Source organism: Anomalospiza imberbis, chromosome 2 (genome assembly GCF_031753505.1).
Source record: "Anomalospiza imberbis isolate Cuckoo-Finch-1a 21T00152 chromosome 2, ASM3175350v1, whole genome shotgun sequence".
Taxonomy (NCBI): domain Eukaryota; kingdom Metazoa; phylum Chordata; class Aves; order Passeriformes; family Viduidae; genus Anomalospiza; species Anomalospiza imberbis.
The window spans coordinates 61,800,999-61,823,568 of record NC_089682.1 but is presented as its reverse complement, the minus strand read 5'-3'; the positions used below and the strand labels follow the sequence as shown (position 1 = coordinate 61,823,568).

The window sequence follows — 22,570 nt, the reverse complement described above, 5'->3', positions numbered from 1 at the left end:
ATATTTTTAAGTATTTTGTACGTTATGAAGTGGAGAAATTAGGTAAGAATCTGTTCCTTAAGGAAAATTGCAAATCATAAGCTCTTGAGAAGCAATCACAAGATAAAAAATCTGATGTTATAAAAAAAATATGATGTGATGTGATAAAAAAATCAATGTAATTCATTAACTGGTACAGCATGCAGAAGCAGTTACAGGCCATCCAGTTTTTCCTAAAAGTAAATAATGAAGACAATGGCTGCAGAGTGGCCAGCATCTGACTCACTTGGCATTGAAAAATACTTTTTTTTTTCTGAGATACCATTCAGAATCTGTAAATATCAAACCTTAAGGGGCTGGAACAATTAAATATGCAATTCCAGACCTCATACTGTGAACAGAAGTAGAATTTGCCACCTTCAGTTATAGCAAGTGTCTCTTAAATGTTTTTGGATTATCGAATTTTTGGCATCAGTAACATGTTTTCCTTAAACAGACCTGTGGACAGAAAGACAGGTGGCAGTTCAGAATTCCAAAGAATTATTTCAGATGGTAAGGAAAGCAACATTTAGTCTCTGAATAAAAAAGGTTTTCTTGTGTACAGACTAATGCTGAAGGTACAGTAGATGAATCATTGGCTTGTAAGTGAGCTTAGTACCAGCATCTAATTACTGTATAAATGGCTTAGATTTTACTTCATTACGATTGTGAATTTCTATCATCCTGGGAATCCAGATAGCATTTTTATATTACCTTTTTGGTGGTTTTTATATAAATACAGTAACATCATTTTATGCCAATACACATGGTTGTGACACAACTGAAAAATCTATACAACACTTCTCTTACAGGGACATGCAGGGCCTGCAGATCTTTCAAGATTTCACAGAATATAAATGAGAACTACTGTTAAAAAAAGAATTCCTGACAATTTTTCACCTATTATATGTCTTTTGTCCACTTTTAATGAGGTGGTTTCTTTCCTTGTCCTCTGCCCAGTGATAGAAATACCATTGTAATTACTGCCTCTTGGTGAGGAGCTCATTGCCAGTTCTCAACATAAATATAAAAGATTCTGCTCAAAACTGTTGACACAGGAAGCTCACATGAGATATTAAGAACAGGGAGCAGAAGGGGTTTTTGCCCCCATATAGTGCTCTCAGTAGCAGCCAATTCTGCAAGCAAAGCCAAGCTACATGAAGCAATCATGATTTTATGTCCCCCACCACAACCTGGGAGGCTTACTTCTTATATTTGCTCACGGTTCATTACATGAAAACTGCAGTCATTAGATTGGTAGTTCCTAAAAATTAGGCAGACCAGGTTTGTTTCATGATAAATCTAGAGATTAAACAGTAATAAGGATTTTTTTTTCATTTGCTTTTTTTTCATTAAAATAAATATATGTGTATTTGAATTAACATAGGGAGCAGAACTGTACTTCCTGGAATGAATAAAATTGCAATGAAATCAAAAAACTCTTCCCATTAAATGCAAAATCATCTCTCATAACTCCTTACATATATAAAGGGCTCAACTCCTCTGACTGAATATAGAAATCTAATGCTTCTTGAGTCTTCATAAGGCATCCAAGACATCTACAAAAGAACCAACAGACAGTTACTTATATCTGTCAAGATGAGGGACCTAAGGGAGACGTACACATTTCTGAAGGTTTGACAGAGGCCACAATATACCTCACAGCACCTCAGATAATGACAAACACCTACATTTAGTCAATGAATCACGGCCAGAATATGTTCTTTATAAATAGACTTCCACAAGATGCTATTGTACATCATAATTCCAAACCGCTCATTATCTGCTGGAAGTTCATCTGCTTTCTAACAATAAATAGCTCTGATTTGAGAAGAGTGGGATGTCTAAGGCCATTTGGTATAAACATTTGTCCTTTTCTAATTGAGATGTACTCATCTCGGTTTTGAAACCACATGAACTACGTGCTTTTTGTTTAGATTACTTTTGTGTTGCCAGTGCACTGTAACATCTGCTAAATAACAGGAGCCCTGTGTGTATAGCTTAGACCCCCCCCAGGACAAAGTATTATTAGAACCCATTAGTATTGCCAATCCTCTGGGCCGTGTAACATTTCCTTTTACGCCATTCGTAAACCAACAACTTTAATTATAAATCAGGCCGTGTATCCTAAATTAGTTGCATCCTAATGACTAGCCACAGTTCTTAGTGCAAAGGGAAGTGATAAAAATGTATATACTTTCAATATCTAAGCATTTACATTCTCAGACACCTCCCAAGCAGTCAGTCTACCAAACCTTTGTTTACCTTTTCCGAACACTACACTTGGTCTAATCTCATGGTAGGCTAAGATCTGTCCTGGCACCTCCTTTTCAGTTGTTTCCTGCCTCTTCAAATATAGTATTTCTCAGCAGTTTTTTAATAGTTACCAGGATGATCCCAAATATATTCCTCTCTAACAACAGAGGATCATAGAAGCATAGAATATTCTGAGTTGGAAGGGACCTACAAGGATCATCAAAATCCAACTCCTGGCCCTGCACAAGACATCCCCAAGAATCACACCATATACCTGAGAACACAGTCCTAGTGCTTCTTGAATTCTGTCAGGTTTGATGCTGTGACCACTTCCCAAGCGCTCAGCAGTGGAGCAATAAAAATTGAACAGGCTTCACCTCAGTGAAGCTCTCAGCCACCCTCTGGGTGTATAACCTTTTCCTAATATCCAGCCTAAACTTGCCCTGACACAGCTTCATGTCATAGCCTCATATAAGAGCTAAGATTTTCTTAGTTTCATAAAGGAAACATGGATCTTTAAATTTGACAAAGGTACAGAGACCAAATGACTTTTATAGAATTAAGCCCTTTGTACTAAATGAAGGGTCAGCCCTGCAAGATATATTTAGGCATGAAGTGATTTGCCCTACATAAAGCAGCCTGCAGCACATGTTCTCTTTGCTAGTGACAAGCAAATGTCACCCAGACCAAGAACTCTGTAAAACCTTACGTTAACAATGGATGCCACCTCCTCCTTGGTGACTTGGGGAAGCGGAATCCAGAAACACGATTTATCTCCCTGACAGGACAGGGCTCTGGGCCAGGATTCCATACAGCTTATCACCAGGGTTTTAGGGAATCCCTAGGGAATTGCCACTGTGCCATATCATCCTCCAAACAGAACATGCCCAGATAGATAGAAAGACAAGCAAATTCCTCACACCACTCTCTGAAGCAAAACCAAAAGAAAGAGCATTGTTATCCCTCAAGTTACAAATGCCTAACAGGAAAAATTCTTGCATTACACTTGAGTCCACATGTAGAGCGGACTTAGCCTTTGATATGTGCTGTGCATTTTTAAGGAAAATTAAGTAATTGTAGTAAAATTTTAGGAGCCAAATTTTTATGAGACAAAAAAATAATTCTGTTGTATAAATTATTTGCTTGAATTTAAAATATGGAGGAGAATTTTTTTCTGTACCTTAAGCAATGGAAAGTCAGATACGTCAAATTACTTCTCCAGGCTTTTCTGCTGAAACCATGACCTAATACAAGTGCATTTGTAATTTCAGACTGTGTGACCAAGCGTAATTTATAGAGTGTATCTAACCTGGTGCTGCAGTAGATGCAATTTAGACACTGCAGTTTAAAATACACAAATGGGCTTTCAAAGACAAGACTTCTTCCATGTCATTAGAGACAGGGTATGAAAAGTTACTGCTGCTTTGCAGATTTTGCACAACAGCTCTTTTTACATGACTTTACAAATTTAGGTTACTTTTCATTAGTTTTACTATCAAAGTGATGACGCAGTTCCTCAGCAGCATGGAAAGAGGCTCCAAAGGAAATACTGATGCCATTTAAAAGAGAGGTAACTGCCTTAGTGAAGCTCCCTTTCTTTTCTTTCCCTGTGAAGGACTGAAGTGTGAAAAATAGTTCACATTCACAAAGGCTACATTAATTGTTTGCAGTGTCTGAAAAGAGTGTTTGGAGGAGGTGAGGTGAAGGCTGTACAATTTTTATCTGACTCGTGCATTTGGGATGTGAGAAATATCATGTGATATATTGGAAGTACTGAGTGGGGTTCAAAAAGGAAAATTGGGCATTTTTCTACAGCTTTGTAAAGCTCAGTAGCACAGACATTCTTTGGATACCTGCCAAAAAAATAAACAGGAGATAGGTCATGAAGGCTTTATGTCTCGGAAGAAATTCCTTGCAATAGCAGTTACAAAACAACAAAAAAAGTTTTCATCCATCATTTCCTGTTGCCGAAGTTTTAATCTGTAGTACATGAAGGTCTTCTGCTTTATTCTGGAAACATTTAAGTAAAAATGCACACTCTAATCTTACTTGAAATCAAATTACTTTAAATCATGAGGACAAAAGCAGTCCCAAACGAGATTTGCTGTCACTGCTCAAAATACTGAATGTACAAAGGGTATGAAAATGTCTTTACTTCAAGAAGGTTGAAATCTGAATAGCACTGACATACGGTTTAAAGGATTTTAAAAATCCTGTTATCTCCATTATACAGACGGGAAATTGAGGCACAGAAAGAATAAAAACTTGCCCAAGGTCAAATAAGAAATCTCTTCTGATACAACTTTTCTCTCTAACATACCTCAATATAAGTTTATAGTCACCTAAGAAACAAATGTGGTAGTAATCCACATAACATACTTCATCATGGCCATTTTTCTGTTATCATTATTTCTGAAATAGCTTCAAACCAACATTGTCAATCTCCTCTGAACACAGTTTAGTGGTGTACTTGGCAGTGCTGCATTAACAATTGGACTTGATGTCCTTAAAGATCTTTTTCAACCTAAAGGATTCTGTTTCTGTATGCTTATGAAGGACACTGTAAAAGTATGCATGCACCAATTAATGACAGTAGAGTCCATTATAAAGCTGTCTGGAGTATTTTTGAAAGGAGCAAAAGTTAAAATAAAAACTCAAGCCTCAGAAGCTGTCATTGTAAAGGAAAACTGTGGGATTGATCTGGTACCACACACGGTTTACAGCATGTGAACGTGATGGATATGAGTTCCTTTAATTACAGTGGTTTAAAGCAGGGAGACTTCTATTATGTCTAGACTTGTAGCAGAGCAGCTCAGCAAGGAGACAAGGAGAATCAGGTCCTTGTGCTGCAGGAAGATGGTGACACATTTTAGTGCTGACTTGACAGGAGGAAAATTGCAGCATTCATACATGACAAATCACGTGCACCAAGCTGAGTGAACAGCTTGCAGTCAGCACTTCCCTGTGAGCAGTGCAAGCACCAGGACCACAGTGTGAAGCATCTGCTCAGTCTTCCAAGCTTACCAATGATCTCAGCATTTGCACTCTTCTGATGAATAAGGAATGCAAAATGACTTTTTTAGAGGTGGTTAAAAGATTGGAAGAGGTGAATCATGTTGGCAGTATCTAAGGTCAGAGAGCAGGAAGATGCTTCCAAATATCTTTAAGGAAACATTTTCTTCCAGTCCTAGACAGCAACTGCCTCTTACTGCTCATATAAATAAACTAAGAGCCAGATTTGGTTCAACTGTTTCTGCAGACTTCATCACAGTCAGATTCATGCTTGCCTCCTGCCTCAGCAATGCCAGTTGCTCCAGGTACACACCCCAGTGGTTACATCCCTCTTTCACAGAGGCAGCTCTTACCAGTCCTTATTCAACAAGAAAAATAACTGTGTATGTGAGAATTAATTACACAGCCTCCATTAATTTTTTCCCTGTTGTGATAGGAGCTACAATTAAAATAAAGAAGCTGGGTCTACTGCTCATTCCCTTATGTTCTTATCCCAGATAGGGAGAAGGACTGCTTTTAAATTATCTCAGTGTTTTGCTCACACTGAAGTGGTTTTTTTTTGCTAAGAACTCTTTCTTTAAGAGGCAAACTTGTCCAAGAAAAAGTCTCTGCAACCTAATTTTCAACAAAGCCCACTTTAATAGTTCCCCAAGATAGTAATGCTTAGATGTTATCCCTATATTTTGGTCCCAATCTGCTCCTAATAAACATCTGTTGTGAGGATACCACTGAAGAAACAGGTTGCACATTATTCAGCCATGCTGAGGTACTAGGACTAACATACTGCTTTAAAAGCACTTTGAGGGTGAAAAGTCATTCATAACTGTTTCTTATAACACATACTTTGAGTCATAGTTAAATAAGTACTGAATGTCTAGTCTGGCTTTTTATAATATTATTATGCACCTGATAACATTAAAAGTCTTTGCTTTACATGAGTACTGCCTTATCACTCATAGCATTTGTTTTAGAGAGCTACCATGCAAATATTTTAAGATTAAAAAAAAGGTAACTAACACTGGACACATTTAGAATTTGATTTGTTCTAAATTCTCTCCATGGCCACACATGCAAAATACAAAATGCCACCTTTTTCTAGCAGCAGTTAATGGCACACAGAACATCCCTGACAGCACCTAGCATTTTACAGAATAAGGCACTGGACAGCAGGAAAAAAAAAATTTTTTTGAATGTTAGTGAAACACAGTCATCTCTAAACTAGATCATGTTTGCAGTTTCACAGAATACACCAAGTCTGTTTAACAGTTTGCAATAGAAAAGACAGATACACAATGCATATCCTCCAAAAATATTTTAAGTCAGTAGGACACAATGGCAAAGACCAGAACGTGAGCAGACTATCACCTCACCATATTCCCCTGACATGGAAAGTTAAAACTTATCCTCAATTATCGTACACAGTCAGATTTGAGTGTTGTGCTTTTTGATGAAGAAAATCTAAGTTTTCAGAATGTTTCATGTCTCAGGTACACCCTGCTGCTGTTTCTCAGGCCCTCTATCCACCAGGCCCACAGATGATAAAAGTGTCTGTTGTTCTGCAGAACCCCTATAAAAACACTAGAGATAATTCCAAGGCCTGCACAGAAGCAAGTCCACTTGCCAAAAGCCTTTGAAGCTTCTCAAATCACTGGGTGTTGCACAATACACATTCACTGCCTCCACTGACAATCACGTCTGGATTGTCTTAAAGGCTCAAAATGTATGTAGAAAAGGAGACAAATGTAGTAAAAGTGCACTGGTATGTTGCTGCCTATATTCTAAATTTCTGTGGTTGGAGCAAAAATTTCTGGTTTCATTGTTGGCATTAGGATGGTCAGTAAACTCTCCTTCCAACTAAAGGAAACAAATTCCTTTGAAGAAAACACATACCAAGCACATTAGCCGTACACTGGAGAATTCCTGAGACATCTTCAGTTTCTTCATTGCCAGAGCAGTCTGTATAGGAGCATCTGTTTGATACATTGTGAAAATTCTTCTCTGCATCTCTGTAACTACAGGAAAAATATAAAGTTACAACCACTCCTTATACAAATGCAAAGTCAACAAATGTCTTTCAGAAGTGGTGGCAAAGGATTAAGGATCAGTTGCCCCATGATGGGCAATTTCAAGATTCAGCTGGACAGAGTGTTGAGCCATCTTGTCTAGACCATGCTTCTGTCAAGAAAGGTTGGACAAGATGAGCTTTGAGGTCCCTTCCCAACCTGATATTCTATGACTGAAAACGATTCACTATCCTCTTTCTATAAGAAACAGTTCATTCAGCAGTCATTGTCTGATGGGATTGTACAGAAGCAGGACGGCACAGCAGTTTAACATTTACATCCAGATTATGTATTGCTATTCCAAAGCATCTCTAAGAATTTGAGAGAAAAAATTAAAAACTAAATCAAAAAGCTTATCATGTAAGGCTGCGAATTGGAAAGCACAGAGCAAAACATTACCATGCACCTTTCACTACCTCACATTGACACTTACCCAATAACTTGATGCTCAAAATACTGCAGTGTCTTTTGAAGAGTCTGCCGAATGGTCTGAGGCTATGGAAGAATAATTTTAACAATTGTGAGATTAGGGAATTGTAGCACAGTTCAATTAACAGATCTTTCCATGCACTCTTTTTCTCCAGTTTTACTGCTTTTTATCTTCTACCTGCCATAAGCCCATCGCAACAACAGATATGAAATATTATTATTCATTCCTCGTATCTTACTTCACCATTTAAATAGGAAGAATTTTACAATGTGGCATAATTAATACTGCTTATAAGGCTAGTTGCACATAACAAAGGAGCCACTTCACTCTCAAAAACAGCTCTCAAAAACTATCACCCACCAACTATCTCACTAATTTAAAATAATTAATTTGAAATAGTCTGCAAGAAAATGCCATTATTTTGTGATGAAAGTATCACCAGGAAAAGACATTGAGTTTTTAAACTCTATATGCTCCCTAGAGCATTTTCTAATAAATAATATTATAAAGATGCAATTTATTTTGGCTTCTTTTCCTGACAAGCTGTAACTCTTCAGTCATCTTTCAGATTACCAAGAAAGTCAAGTTCATCAGAAGACAATCATGACATGCTTCAAGCTCTTCTATGCTATTTCACTTTAATAGGGGTTCACCAAGCTATATATGTGCATAATTGTTTTTTGCAGTATTACCACTACTACAGTGTTCACCAAAATACTAATGTATATAAATGTTTATTGTCTTACTGCTGCTGAGGCTACTATTATTTTGAATGAATTCATTGCAGATCTTTGGGTAAATAAAGGACATGTGATATACATGTTATTTTCTCTCTTGAATTTTCCAAGTCACTTATGACAAAATGTTATTCCTCAAAAATTACTAGCTTGTGTCAAATCTGAGGTTCTTCACCTGTCTATTTTGACCTGGTGCCAGAATTCAGAGATACACAAATGATATTTACAAGTTTTTCTTCTGTATCAAGAGCACACACAGACATTTTGATCAGACTCACAACAACCAGAATTTTAGAGATGTTTGGTCTTTTCCTGCCTTTTGAAATAGATACCTAATTGTTTTAGAATGTAATAGTCAAAATGCCCCTTAATTAGAGGAATTTCATTCTAAAACCACAATCACCTTTGAAAGTCTCAAATTTTGCTTACCGACCTACAGATTCAGCAGTTCAAGAGCTGAGCTTCCTACCCTGCTCAAACACTTGTCCATGAGTTTGCAGGAGTCATCTGTCCTGATGACAGCAGAAGAAAAAACTGTATACCAGGCTACACTAGATTTGTACAACTGCAAAAAAATTATTTTCTAATACCAAACTGTAAGAAAGCATCTACACTTTTGAATTTAAAAAAATTAAATTAATTAAATTGTAAAAAATTAAAATTGAAATGCATGCACTCAACAAGAGCATAAGAGGGCATATAGGAAAGATGGGGACAAACTTTTTAGCAGGGCCTGTTGCAGTAGGACAAGGGCAATGGTTTAAAACTAGAAGAGGATAGAATTAGACGAGATATGAGAAAGAAGATTTTTATAGCAACAGTGGTGAAACACCAGAACAGGTTGTCCAGAGAAGTGGTAGGTGACCCATTCTGGGAAACATTCAAGGTCAAGTTGGATGGGGCTCTCTCTGGGCAACCTGATTTAGCTGAAGATACCCCTGCTCATTCCAAGGAGGCTGGACTAGATGACCTCTAAAGGTCCCTTCCAACCCAACTCTTCTATGATCCTATGAATGAAAAAAAAAGCTCAACATAGATGCAAACCTTGAAAGAGGTTTTTCTTGCTAACTCTCTATCACGTAATCACTTCACTGTGGGAACTAAGTTACTTGTGCCAAAAGGCTTTAACAGGTTGCATTTTCTCTTGTAAAACACAATGGAAGCACCATATGAGTGAAACCATCACATATCAAAAAAAACATCTCTTTCTCAGTGGTACAGCAGGTGTTTAAGTCTTTAGGCCTAATGGACTGCAAATATATTTAATGGCACGTTCTCACTGAGACTCAGAAGCTTTCCTGTGCTCAGCAGGCAAAAAAATCCACTCTTGACATACAGAAGAGATGTGTTTTCTCACAGCAGCAACAAAGCAAAGCAGAATAGCTTCAAGCAAAGAAGTGAGAGCTGCCATTTCCCATCTCCATACAGCATTTCCCTCAACCCCACTCCCTACACACAGAGTATCAGTATTCCACCAGCAACTCTTCTGACATAATATAGGGAGTAATAGAAATATCTGATTGCTAAATTAAAGCTCCATTCTGGTTGTCCCAAAGTGCTTTTACAGCAAGTGTATGAAATGCAGCAATGCTTGGTAGCACAACAGAGAGAAAGAAACAGTTTTTTGTCTTCTCAAGAAGCTTTGCAGCTTAGAACACCGGAGCAATCATCCACAGATTGTCTTTGTCCTTCTCATGCCTGGAACACATACACTCCTTAACATGGGAAAAATCATTTTGACTACCTCAAGATCTGACAATACAAGCAATCTCCTAGTCCTGAACTTATTTCAGTGGTAAATGTCCATTTTCCTGCAGTGCTGAATGGAAAAAAAATCCCATGTTAACTTTCTCTTCTGAAAGCTAAATCAGTTGCCTAGCTGTTGTCAGACAGTTCTAAACAACCCCATGAACTCACACTTTTCACTGGCAACTCCTATCGAATCTTAGAAAATAAGTACAGACAAAAATAGGATTTACTATTAAAACATGGATCATAAATAGAGCTCGATATAATGCGCTCAAAGACAGAATGAAAACTGATCCAAGGACTCACAAAGTCTTTCTTCATCTCTGACAAGAATTATTATGGCGTGTTGCTGTGCATTGTTAGAGAGTCACTATGCTCACCTTCTCAGTTTGCTGTATTTCATCACTGGTGAATGTCATTTTGCTACAAATGTAATTCTGTAACCAGGGCCCTGTCTAAACAAAACAGTGAGAAGAGATATGACAGCTGTTTACAGCTGCCTACAAGTGCAGTTTGGTGCACTGCTTCTTCCACTACTGATAATTCATTGCCCATGAGGCAGAGAATGAGCAGGAAAACATTTCCACCTCTTTTCTGTATCCAGGAGCAAGACTGGATGGAGGCAAAATAGCTAAACCTTCTCCTAGCAGCCTGGCACACATGACCTCTCCCAGAAGCAGAGCTCTACCACTCAAGGATGTGAAAGACAGCCTTTAACCATACACCTCCTCCACTGTAATGCCATTTAGGTGCTCAGTGCCACTTATTTACTGAAGAGATTGTAATGTCTCATGGCTACTTAAAATTATATGATTTAATGTACATATAAGCCAGGGACTATTACCTAAACAATTTAATGTCAACAATTCCTTTTGATTATGATGACTGCACCCTTCACCCTTGCTCTCGGAGCCGTGCAGTCACTCCTGACTCCTCAAGGTCTCCCCTGGCTGCATCACGGGTGCCCACATGGATGAGCAGCAGTGGTCATAGTCCAGGACACAAACAAGTTTTGGCAGACTCTTTGCAATGCTCGTGTGCAAGCTCTTGGCAAGCGGCAAACCGCCCGCAGCACGGCAGGCTGGCACATGAGGGCTTCTGTCTCCTCAGGAGAGAGCTTCTGAAACCTACCAACTCCTCTTCTGAAACATTCTAATGGCTGAGGCTCTGCTGGATCTGCTGCCCCATCTGAAGGGATGGAGGTCATCTCTCCCACCTCTTCACAGGGCATTTTACTTTCTCTGTACCTGATGAATCACAGGTGGAACAGGGGCCTTAGTTATGCTGTCAGCAGTAACCAACCTCCAGCCTTCTCCATCTTGAAAGTTTCCACCCTTGACTCTCAAAGCTTATCTTTATTTTCCTCTCCTTCCTTTCGACATGGAGCTCAGGTTCGGAAGATCTGTCCATTCTCCCTCACTATCTACGACAGCTCTTCCCCCTGGTAGCTCATTGCTCTCTGACCAGAGTGCCCAGCCTTTGGCACCACCAGGTAGCAATCCTGGTGGTGGCAGCCCTGACACGACACCCACTGTCACTCCGCCAGCCACCACTGTTTATAAGATGCACTCCTTGAGAAATGTGCCCTTCCTGTTAGATCTCATCCTGCTCTCCAGTAGTACAAAACTGGTTCAAGTCCTGAAGACAGAGGAGTAATAGTTCCTCAAAAACTCCTTTTATGACTAACTGGAGAAAATCTTTCTGAAGACATTTGTCTAAATGAACTTGAAATATTCCTGGTTTTTAAACTCAGACAACTTCTTCTGGGAAAAGATTCTAGTTTAAACTGTGGGGCTTTTTTCTTTTTCTGAGTTCAGCTTTCTCTTCTTGCAGCTTCATTGCTTCGGTTTTCAAGGCAAAGGGGAAAGAACTTCCACTTTAACTGCATCCCTTCTTACAAATGTCTTTCCTAAGGCAATCAAACATAAACTTTCCAATCTTCTCAGAGGACTAAGATTTTAGCCTATTCTCTAGCCATTTTCAGTTGCCTCTGAAATGTCTTTCATTTGATTGCAACAGCTTTGGAAATAAACAGTAGGGCTCATCTGCCCAACTGCAGGCACCCACAGTGATTCATTTCATCCTCTGGTTGGCATCTAATACGTGCCTGAGGACTCAGTCTTTATAAATACCCATTTCTTTCTTTTGTCTAGAACAGACATTGATTGATTGCTACAGACTTAGACATCTTAAAATGTTTAGGTAAGGACAGACAAACCCCACACTGAGGTGACAGAACTGCACACAGTATCCCAGATGACTCAGTCTAAATTTACATAAATGCAGTTTCAAATTCTCCATGCCATTCCTTTTGCATCCTAAGATACCCAGATGGAATCAGGGAAGAAAGGGGCTGTATAGAACACTGCCAAGAGACCAGCCAGGTACACAGACAGCTTCTCCTTAACCCTAACGAAGTTTCAAAGATTTTTTTTTTTTCTTGGAAAAGCTAAGTGGCTCCAAGCTGAGCTTCAGAGGGGCTTCAGCAGTCATGCTGTTAAAAACTTGAGTGCTTAAAATTTTAAACGTGGAAGTTGAAGCACTGAAGAGCATAACAGGCTCTGCTAGAAACCACTTTGCTTCTATCAAAATTTCTTCAAGTATGTCCATTGGGTCAGGGGGCTCCCCTACAGTGTTGTGCCCTGGGGTGTTGCAAAGTCCTTCCCAGAGAAATCAGCACCCCTGCAAGCAGGAGGGCCTGTGGACCTCAGCCAAATCAGCGCTGTGACACTGAAAGTTTTAAATGCTTCAAATTTCAAGTGTTCAATCACAAACTCAGCAGATGTACATGATTTTAATCACCAGATTCACTGCTGCTGATCATTCATTAATGAAAAACATTCCCTTTTTCATATTTCAAAACCAATTTTAGTTAAGTCTTTGTGCTTAGGTGACTGCAGATCTCTAAGCACACACGAGCAGGTGTGCATCTGGTCCATCCGAAAGAAGATAAATGGCAAAACAGTCATTTTCAGTCTGGGTATTTTTAATATTTATCCCATGATCATGTAAGCAGTGAAAAACTGTTCCCTCCCTGTCCTTCTGGTCAGCAAAATATTGAATTAAAGAGATTGTAAACAAAGAATCAAGGCTCCAGTTGAAGACAAACATTTATCAACACTCCCAAGTGCCAGGAGTGGAGAGATAAGCATTGAAATTGCTGCAGCTAGGGAAAAGCAGAACTGAAAAAGAAAAGGAAGGCTCCTTTGGCATCCAGCAATGTTCTGATGATGCAGAAAGGAGGAAAACTCCCTAGCAGGTCCTGCACAGCCAGCACTCTCCCTGTCCCATTCCCAATAGCTGAAGATTGGAATGAAAGGGAACAGACAGAAATCAGAAATGGAGAAACAGAGTCACAACATAAGTAATCACCTGAAATTTTAAAAAAGAAATTATCTTTAGGGATTTAATAGTGCTTTTGATAATATAATCAGGAAAAAATATAGTTCTGCTCTCTAGATTCTGAACATTTTAAGGTGCACCTATTTTTTTAACTGCTTCTATTTGAGCTAAAATGTATCTTCTTAATGAAGACCAGCTTCCCAATTCCAGATGTTTGTTCTTTATATAAAAGCACCCCCTGCTTGCAGACCTCCATGACTAGCAGCAGATTTGGTAGCAAAAGAGGAAGATGCATAATCCCCAGGAGTGGACCGTCTGGGGATCCAGGGCAGGGTGACTGACAGCTGGAGGCAAAACAAGCTGCCTGCAACAGCTCACGATGATCCAGACGGGACCATGAGAGGGTGCAGTGCCTGAGCTCAGTGCGAATGGCAGACAAACCTGGGACCATTCTGCTCCTCAGTTCACACAAACTGGGGTCCTCTTCACAGAGAAATGCTGGTGCACATCAGAGAATTGCCTTAATTTAATAAACAGCATTGAGATTAAGAATTTTGTCCAATACTTTTTCATGGCAACAATACAAATACTGTGAAGAAATAAAGCAGAGCTAAATAATTACTAGAAATTGTAAGTTCTGCATCCCCAGCTGCCTTTCAGCTAGAAGAATCACAGACATTACAGATGGAAATTGCCTATTAGATCATCTAGCCTAACTCCTTGACAGCGAAGGATAAATATCTCAGGGTGCTATCCCTTATAACACCAGCTGTGATCACTTTGTTAATCTCTGAATTTCAGCCTGGTCTGAAATGGACAGAAAAACTGTTCTGTGCTGCAGAGAGAACATGTTCGGTAGGTAAGATTACAATAGATGATCTATTGCTAATGCTACCTGTTCCATCTTTTAATGCAACTGATACCTACTACATAAAATCATCAGTGCTACTCCAGCAGACTGATAGGAAATGAAAAGCTTTATAGGTCAGACCTTTTCAAGGATTTTTTTCTGCTAAGATACAAGAAGAACCAATTTCCCCAGTGTAACTGGACCTAATTTTTTATGCAGCTCTGCGTAGGTATTTATCCCTTTGAAACCTATGAATAAACCACAGATGTTTTTCATCTTCATTCTGAAACTTAGTTTGAGAGCTGGCAAACAGACACATGTAGAAAGAATCTGGATACAGGACAGAATAATTTCTTTTGCTCAAAGCACTTCATAGGAGCCTTTAACATTAGCACAAGAGGTAGAAGGCAAGAGAAGGCTTAGGCTTTCCTCTGTATTAACATTATGCATTTTATAACCAACTGCTCTGAGGTGGTAACTGGCTCTGCTCAAACAGTTTCAAATGAAGGACATTCACACTCATTTTGATGCAGCCATGAGGGCTCACTGCTTTTGTAGGGGCATATATTAATGATCATGACATTCTCGTCTCCCTTACATCTTTCTCTATTTGCACCTGCACACTCTGGCCAGGAGAGAGGCAGAGAAGTGCAAAGCAATTTAGATGAATTTTGTGGGATCACCACTAGTGCTGCCACGCTCTGCTCTGTCAGCCAGCGGGTCCGATGTGCCTGTGGGCAAGCCTATTCCCCAGCAGGGATATGCTTGCTGCTTCCAGGCAGCAAACGTGTCTGCAACCTGTGAATGTTTCCGAGACACGTTTTCTCCAAGCACTGAAGGGAAGTTAAGATTCAGCCTGGAACCGTACAAACATTAAGAAAGCCAGTATTACTATGATTGGTCTAAGCATTAGATGTCAAATATTTAAACTCACACTCAATAAAATTTCATCAAGGTCAATACAATGCTGCAGGCCCTTGGGTGCAGATATTTTTTTTAGTATTTTATTTGTTGAAGCTGAATCTTCTTTGCATCAGACGTTAAACTGCTGAACAAGACAAACAATTAAAACCCACTGTGATGCTCATATTGATATTTTCCTGAATGTTCCTGTTTAAGACATCACAGCTGTATTTCAGGGTATGAAATAACAGATTGATTGACTACAAACTGCTTGTGTGACCTTCTTTATAACCGACTTTTGTCTATCTTAAGTTGGAAGATACTTGGCAAAAGTCTGGTTTTATTATACTTTCAAAAATCATTCCGTTTACCTGCTGAAATGAGAAATTAGAAGTTTCTCATAGAATGTGTCTCTCTTCACCATTTTCATGCTTCACACCCACATTCTTGAGAAGGATGTTACTCATGTAAAAAGCTCATCCAGCCTGGGCTACTAAGTGAATAAGCTCATCACAGCACTGATAGGGGTATCATTTGACATTACTGTATTTCATTCAGAAAGACAGGCAGAAGTCATTTCTGCAACATCAGACCTTAGCAATACACAATTGTTAATGTAAGTCATTAGGAGTTCAGAATACTTGTGCAAATTTTTTCCAAAATCTTATGCAAAAATCAATTTGTTACCTCTCCTGCTGATGGCAGCAGCTTGTTAAGGGAGTAGAAGTAAAAAGCTAGTAAAAGGAGTAGTATTCATGGACACTAAGTGGTAGAGGTTTATGATGGAGAAACGTTTGATATAAGCTGCTACACTGCAGCTTCTCTGCCAAAACTCCACCTCCGCTCACTGGAGGATTCACTTGCAATTAAGCAATTTGAAGTTACAGTAGTTCTGTGACATAAGTCAGAGCCTACACACTAACATAAATGACTGCCTTTACATTCACTTTTCTTCCACTGGCAGGGAAAGGGCTGTATTCAAAAAGACAGTTCTTAAATTCAAACTATTTGGCGGCAGTCAGTAGCAGCTTCCTAAATAACACAGAGAAAAAAGTGTTCTTACGTTAATGTGTTTTGAACTGGGCCTTTAAAGAATAGCAGAAATAATTCTAAATGAACAGAAAAGTATAACAGAAGTGATTTCCACATAACAGTTTTGTAAGCGATGCGTTACATTGGCCTTTCAGAAAATCAAATCAAATGGAAGTGTTAGTCACTTTAATGCTGTGTTATGCTGTAATTTGTGCTTCAGAAAGATCAGTGCAGTGCTTAGGGGTACACAAGACTACTACACATGCACACCCAGTCACTCTCAGCTCCTTTAGAGATAGCCTATGCCTCTTAGATGGGAGCAGAGTATTTGACTTTTCAAATCAGTGACAAATTATGTTTTGCTGATTTTGATTCTATTTTCAGTTTAGTATTGGATACAAGTCAAGATAGAACTGGAGCAAATGTGAAAATTGCTGCAAGGAACTAGAATTCAGTAACATACTAAACTGCACTTTTAAAGAATCAAGCTATGTCAACTGATGCCAAGATACCATACCCCTATAGCAGAGACCTTAAGGGCAGAAAATATCATTTTGATAATGAATAGCATATAGTATCATGTTCCCTACTTATAATTAATCAAAATTTATGTCTTTGTGGGTGTAAAACTAATCCTTTAAAATGGAACACAATAGCAAAGCTGGAATCAAAAAGAGAATGTATCATTACATTTGCTTGTGATGTGCATATAATTACCGAGTTATTTCTTAAAAACAAGGTCATAAATCAATGTCCCTATTAAGTTCCCAGCATTTTATTATTTATCTCCAATAAACTGAACCCAGCCTGGTGACAAGGGCAACTGTTTGTTTTGAGAGCAGCTGGATCCAGCTCCAGATTTCTCTGATCAGACTGCGTAACCAAAGACCATTCGACAGTGGTTCAGATGAAGGAGGACAGAGGGACATCTGTGTTCTATCAGCAACATGATTTAGGAACATGTTAGAATGGATAGGAGCTGCCTTCACAATTACTCAGCCTTGTGGAAACATCACAGAGATCAAAGGCTGTGAGAGGGCAGGGACAGTCACGGGGCAATATGCAGGGAGCACTGGTGCCAGGACTTCATGAGCCGATGGAGCCACGAGAGCTGTGTGCAAAGCTGGGGGTTCATTGCACTGGGCAGCAAAGTTTGGTCCCACCAACCATCATCCTCACACTCAGGTGCTGAGCACAGCTCCCCAGCCCCACGGGCAGGGCGCCAGGCTGTGCCTCCACCCTTCTGATGTCAGGGCACTTGGCTGTGCAGCAAACTGGTACTGGGGGAGGCAGCAGAGCAGCAACTTGATGAGATGTTCGGCACATGCACAGTTTGTCTGCTGAGAGTCTGCTGAGTGCAGCTGAGACAAAAGAGCTGCCTCTCCTTGCATTGCTGCTGCTCTGCCTCCCTGCTTCCCCAGCATAGCCTACTCACGAATGCCAATGGTGGAATGTGGATGGAGGTCTCATCACCACACACTTTTCCCCAAAATACAGAGCTGTTTTGGTGGGAGGTGAGCCCTACCATCCTTCTAGTTCTGGCACTCAGAAAAGAGAGGGTTTGCAATGAGCACACTCCAGATGAACAGCAGCAATCTTTCACCCGTCCAGGCACGTCGGGGAACATTTACAAACCCACAGGAACATAAAATGAACCTGGGCTGATTGAGGGATCAGGTCCCTACATCCTCTAGTATAACTACTGCAGGAAAAAAAAATCTCCAATAATCAATATAAGAGAAAAAGTAGAATATCATGCCTGCTGGAAAGTGCTAGAAGCTGTTGTCTGGGAGCAAGGAGAATGGGGTGGATTCAATGCTGCAACACAGCAAGGTTCATTTTTTTATATTCTCCCACAGTTCCACAAAAAGTAATGTTTGTGCAAAGTCATACTCAGCTAAAATTGAGACCAAGATTATAAGTGATTAGAAAACATAGTAACTTATTTTCGCTATATTTTAGTGTAATATATCTCAAATTTCATTCTACAGAATCTTGTGCAATTGACAGTACAGCTGTACTAACTCATGAATGAATTGCACAGGAGATACATTTCAGACATAATTTTGCACTACCACTCCTGAGACGAAGCCTGTTTGCACAGCCTTCTTGCTGCTCTGCCCTATGGGCATCCCTCTTGAGTGTCCAACGCTCTTTTGCCCCTTGGATGCTCCTTCCTGCTCTGTTCAAGGCTCTCCACATACCCAGGGCAGCTCTCAGTAGCTTCTGCTACCACTTAGAAGTCTTTGCATGGTACAGTAGTATTAAATACACACACAGAATTTTTCTTCAGTGAAAACACAAAACAATATTTTACTGAGTATTTAATCCTAGTCACTGCTGAAGAAAAGCACAAAAAAAACTACAGCTAAGTATAAACATCAGGAACTTGTAGCATCCTTCAACTTTGAAAGTTGGGATGAGGACAAATAACTGCTGCATTCATGTTTGAAGAGACAATGTTAAACCTTGCAGGCTAGATATACAGTATATACATCTGTATGCACATAAGTATGTTTATATACTTAACAGAGACCCCTATCTATAGTATTATGGAATGAAGATATGAAGATCTACCTACATCTATAAAAAAGTATTAGAGCTTTTTGTTTAGAAAGAACATCTGTCAGTGCTCCCTTCAGACTTGCCTTCTAATTTAACAAACAACATAAATTAATCCTATTTAATCAATTTTATAGCAAAGTGGTTTTGTTTTTTTTTTTTTACTTCTAATTAAAGTTATTCCTGATTTATATCAGTAGATGTGAAAAAATAATCAGATCCAAAGTGTTAGACATATGGCAACTTGACTTGTTGCATGAAGGCATATATTCAGCATCACAGAGCTCAGGAAGAAAAGCACCAAAATAACAAGCAACTGAACAGTGGTTTCTCTGAGTGAAAAATGGCAGGGGACCTGGCTCTTTTCTTAAACCAAGACTAGAACAATAAGACTTCTTTGACTTAATGACATTAATTTATGCCAAAATGTGTAAGATGGGAATGAAGCTGCAGTTACGATGCCAAGATAAAAAGGAAAAATTTAAGCATCACATTAAAACTTTTAAATAACCTATTTTTTAGCAACAAGGGTAGCTATAATTACCTCCCAGGTAAACTATGAAAGCTGTTGTTTGGGACAATAAAACCAAGTTAGATGAAATTTTTGCATTCTTAAATAAAATTTATCTGTGAGCAGGAAAGAAAGAGGACTTGGATCTATCAGAGTTTTATTCATGTCTTAATTCAAGGAATGTGTTTATTTTGAAAACAAATTCAACAACTTATATGTAAAACTGTACTTGTCTCTTATAGCAACATAATACAGGAGGTAACAGTCAAAGCTTAGAAAACACAAATACTAAGGTTATCTCAATATACTGTGCTGAACTACTTCTGAATATTTCAAATATTTGGGGTAACATATGCTCTAATTATACCATTGCATTACTATCAAATTAAATAGCTTCTCTTTTTTTTAATATACTAAAACAAGACAGGTCACCTGAAATACCATCTATTAATATCAGCATTACAAGACCAGATTCCCAGTGGAGAGGGAAAAAATCAATGGGAAAGAAAAGTCTTAACTGCAACTGGATGACTATTAGCTATTTAATGCACTAAAACTTCTCCCATTAAACACCCTGTCTACTCCTGTCCAGCACTTAAACTCCAAACAGAAAAGAATATATTGAAACCAACGCAAACTGAGAGTTGATGGTGATGAGATTCATGAGGAATTTCCAGAGCTGCCTAATAATATGAAAAAGATGATCTGATGCCACAATAACAGACACAGTTGCCTTGCACATTAAGACTACTTGTTGCCATTAATGTTTTATGCTTTAAAACATTAAACTGTCTCAGAGACCAAAAACATTCAGTTGCAGCTGAAACTTTAGGAGAAAATTTTAGCAGTGATCACAGACGTATGTACAGGAGCATAGCACAATCAAAACAAAAAGGCAGGAGAAAAACCTTTTTTTACACTAATCTACGAGAACTCCTTAAACACTGATTTCAGTCTGACAAAATTATACCAGCATATGTTACAGGCTCTACCTGAATTTGCTCCTGACGTTAACAGCATACAGACAATGGGTCCCTGACTCTCAACTACAGATGCAGCTATCCAGACAATCATTAAGTCGTGGATTTCAAAGTCTGCTTTGAAGAAACTGATCTGTCAGCAAGGTCTGCGCATCCAGGAGGCACAGGGAAATCTGTTGCTGAAATATTTCCGAACACATAGCCGGAACTTTGTTTTGTTTTACCCTATTCAGTACAGAGAAGCCTACAAACGTAAGAAGTTCACATCCCCTCATTGTTCAGGAACAATGTGCACGCCATGCATCATACAGATGTAACTTTTTATATATTAAAAAAAAAAAAAAAACCACCTTGCTAGTACCAGTGATAAGCACTTTATTGCTTCGTTTTCATTCAGAAAGGGACTCGGCAGAAATGATAAACCCAGCCAAAGCGGCAGCTGTGCCTAAGCGTGACTCCCGACCCGATTTCCAGCACCGGGCTGCCGAGAGCCGTACTCCCGCAGGTCTGCGGGGCTGGCAGCCGGCAGCCGCGGCGGGCACGGAGAGGCAGCGGGCTCCAGCGACCCGGCGGGTCCACCATGGAGGGGGGCGCGGGCACCGCCGCCTCTCTCCCGACAGGGACCCGAGCCCACGGGGCAGCCGCGGGGCCGTGCCGGGCGCAGGCGGGTGCGGGGGCCGGGCGCGGGGCACTCACCGCGGGGGCCGTCAGGCGGCGGATGCTCTCGCCCAGCGAGTCCAGGTTGACCCGCCGGCGGCGCGGAGCGCGGCGCGCCCCGGCGCTGGCCGCGGCGGCGGCGGCGGCGAAGGGGATGTCAGCGGGGCCGGGGGGGCTGCGGCTGCCGTTCCAGCAGAGGCGGGACAGGGGACACTCGCCCTCCTCCTCTGGGCTCGTCTCCGGGCAGTCCGAGCCCAGCGAGCTGAAGGACTCTGACGAGATCTTGCGGCGGGACATGGTGCCGCGGGCCGGGCGCAGGGCGGCGGCGGGCTCAGCGCGGGGCGGCGGGCAGCCGCGGCGGGCAGCGCCGAGCTGGGCGGGCGCGGGGGCGGCCGCCTCGCATGGCCGCGGGTGCCCCTGGGCGGGCGGGAGGCAGCGGCGGAGCCGCCGCGCCGGGGCCGGCGCAGACCGCAGCGCTGCCCCGCTCCGCGGCTCTCCGCGCCGGGCCGGGAGCGCGGGTGCCGCGCCGCGCCGCGCCGGGAGCCTTTAAAGCGGCGGCGGCGGCAACCGCGGTGGCTGCTGCCCTCCTCTGCCTCGGCCGCCCGCCCCGCTCTCCCCTCCCCCGGCTCCCTCGCTGCTCCGCGGGGATCACGTGTTGTTTCGAGCCCTTTCCCCCTCCTCCTCCTCCACCTCCTCCCGCCTCCCCCGCCTCGCTCTCCGCCTGTCGCGCCCGGCCCCGCTCTCCGCGGCCCGGCCGGCCCCGCTGCCCCGCGCCGGGGAGATGTCCCCAGCGCCCGGCGGGGCGGGCCGAGGGCAGGGCCGAGCGCAGCCCGCGCTCCCGGCTGCCCGGGAGGGCGGCAAGGGCGCTCCGCTCTGCGCTTTGGTACTTTGGAGCTGGGCTGAGGGGAAGCGGGGAGATCGCCCGCACGGCTCCGCGGGGAGCGGCGGTGCCGGCGCCGGGAATGGGGACGATCCCGGGGCCCTCCCGTCGCTGCCGCCCGGGCCCCGCCGCCGCCGCCGCCTCCGGTCCCGCCGCGGTGCTGGACAGCTCCCTGGCAGCTCCAGCGGCCGGGGAAGCCGGAACGCGCTCCCTGCCAGCCCTCCCCGCCAGCGAACTTTTGAAATTACATTAGGGAAGCTGAAGCTTAAGAAATAAATAATTTTAAAAACTGGGAAGAGAGGATACAGGTCGTCTGCTTTCAGAATCAAAAGCTGTCGTCTTTGTGCAAGCACGGCTCCCGTTAACACTGTAGGTCATGTACAAAACAGCAAAGAAACTAAATTCATTCCCACGCTACAGCCCTGGCCAGGGGAGAAAGGACTGGGCTAGAGGATCCAAAGCAGAGGAACTTCGATCACAGATGACACACAAGGTGTCTCCTTCCCAGCTTTCCCACCCATGCTGTCAGTTTAAAGACACCTTTCGAGATTCATTCCAATAGTGATAATCCCATGTAGTTCTCCTCAG

At 41.5% G+C, this 22,570-nt stretch overlaps 1 protein-coding gene across 1 annotated transcript in view; it reads right to left on the bottom strand.

The window, feature by feature from the left end:
- The window catches only part of GUCY1A2 (guanylate cyclase 1 soluble subunit alpha 2), a 137,414-nt gene extending 115,704 nt beyond the window's left edge, over positions 1-21,710 (bottom strand). Inside the window, exons 1-3 of the mRNA XM_068181390.1 lie at positions 21,142-21,710; positions 7,783-7,844; positions 7,177-7,298 (exon numbers count right to left, since the gene is read on the bottom strand). Coding sequence (XP_068037491.1) covers positions 7,177-7,298; positions 7,783-7,844; positions 21,142-21,399 — 442 coding nt within the window. The 5' untranslated portion in view covers positions 21,400-21,710. The remainder of the gene's footprint in view (positions 1-7,176; positions 7,299-7,782; positions 7,845-21,141) is intronic.
- Positions 21,711-22,570: the final 860 nt, after the last annotated feature.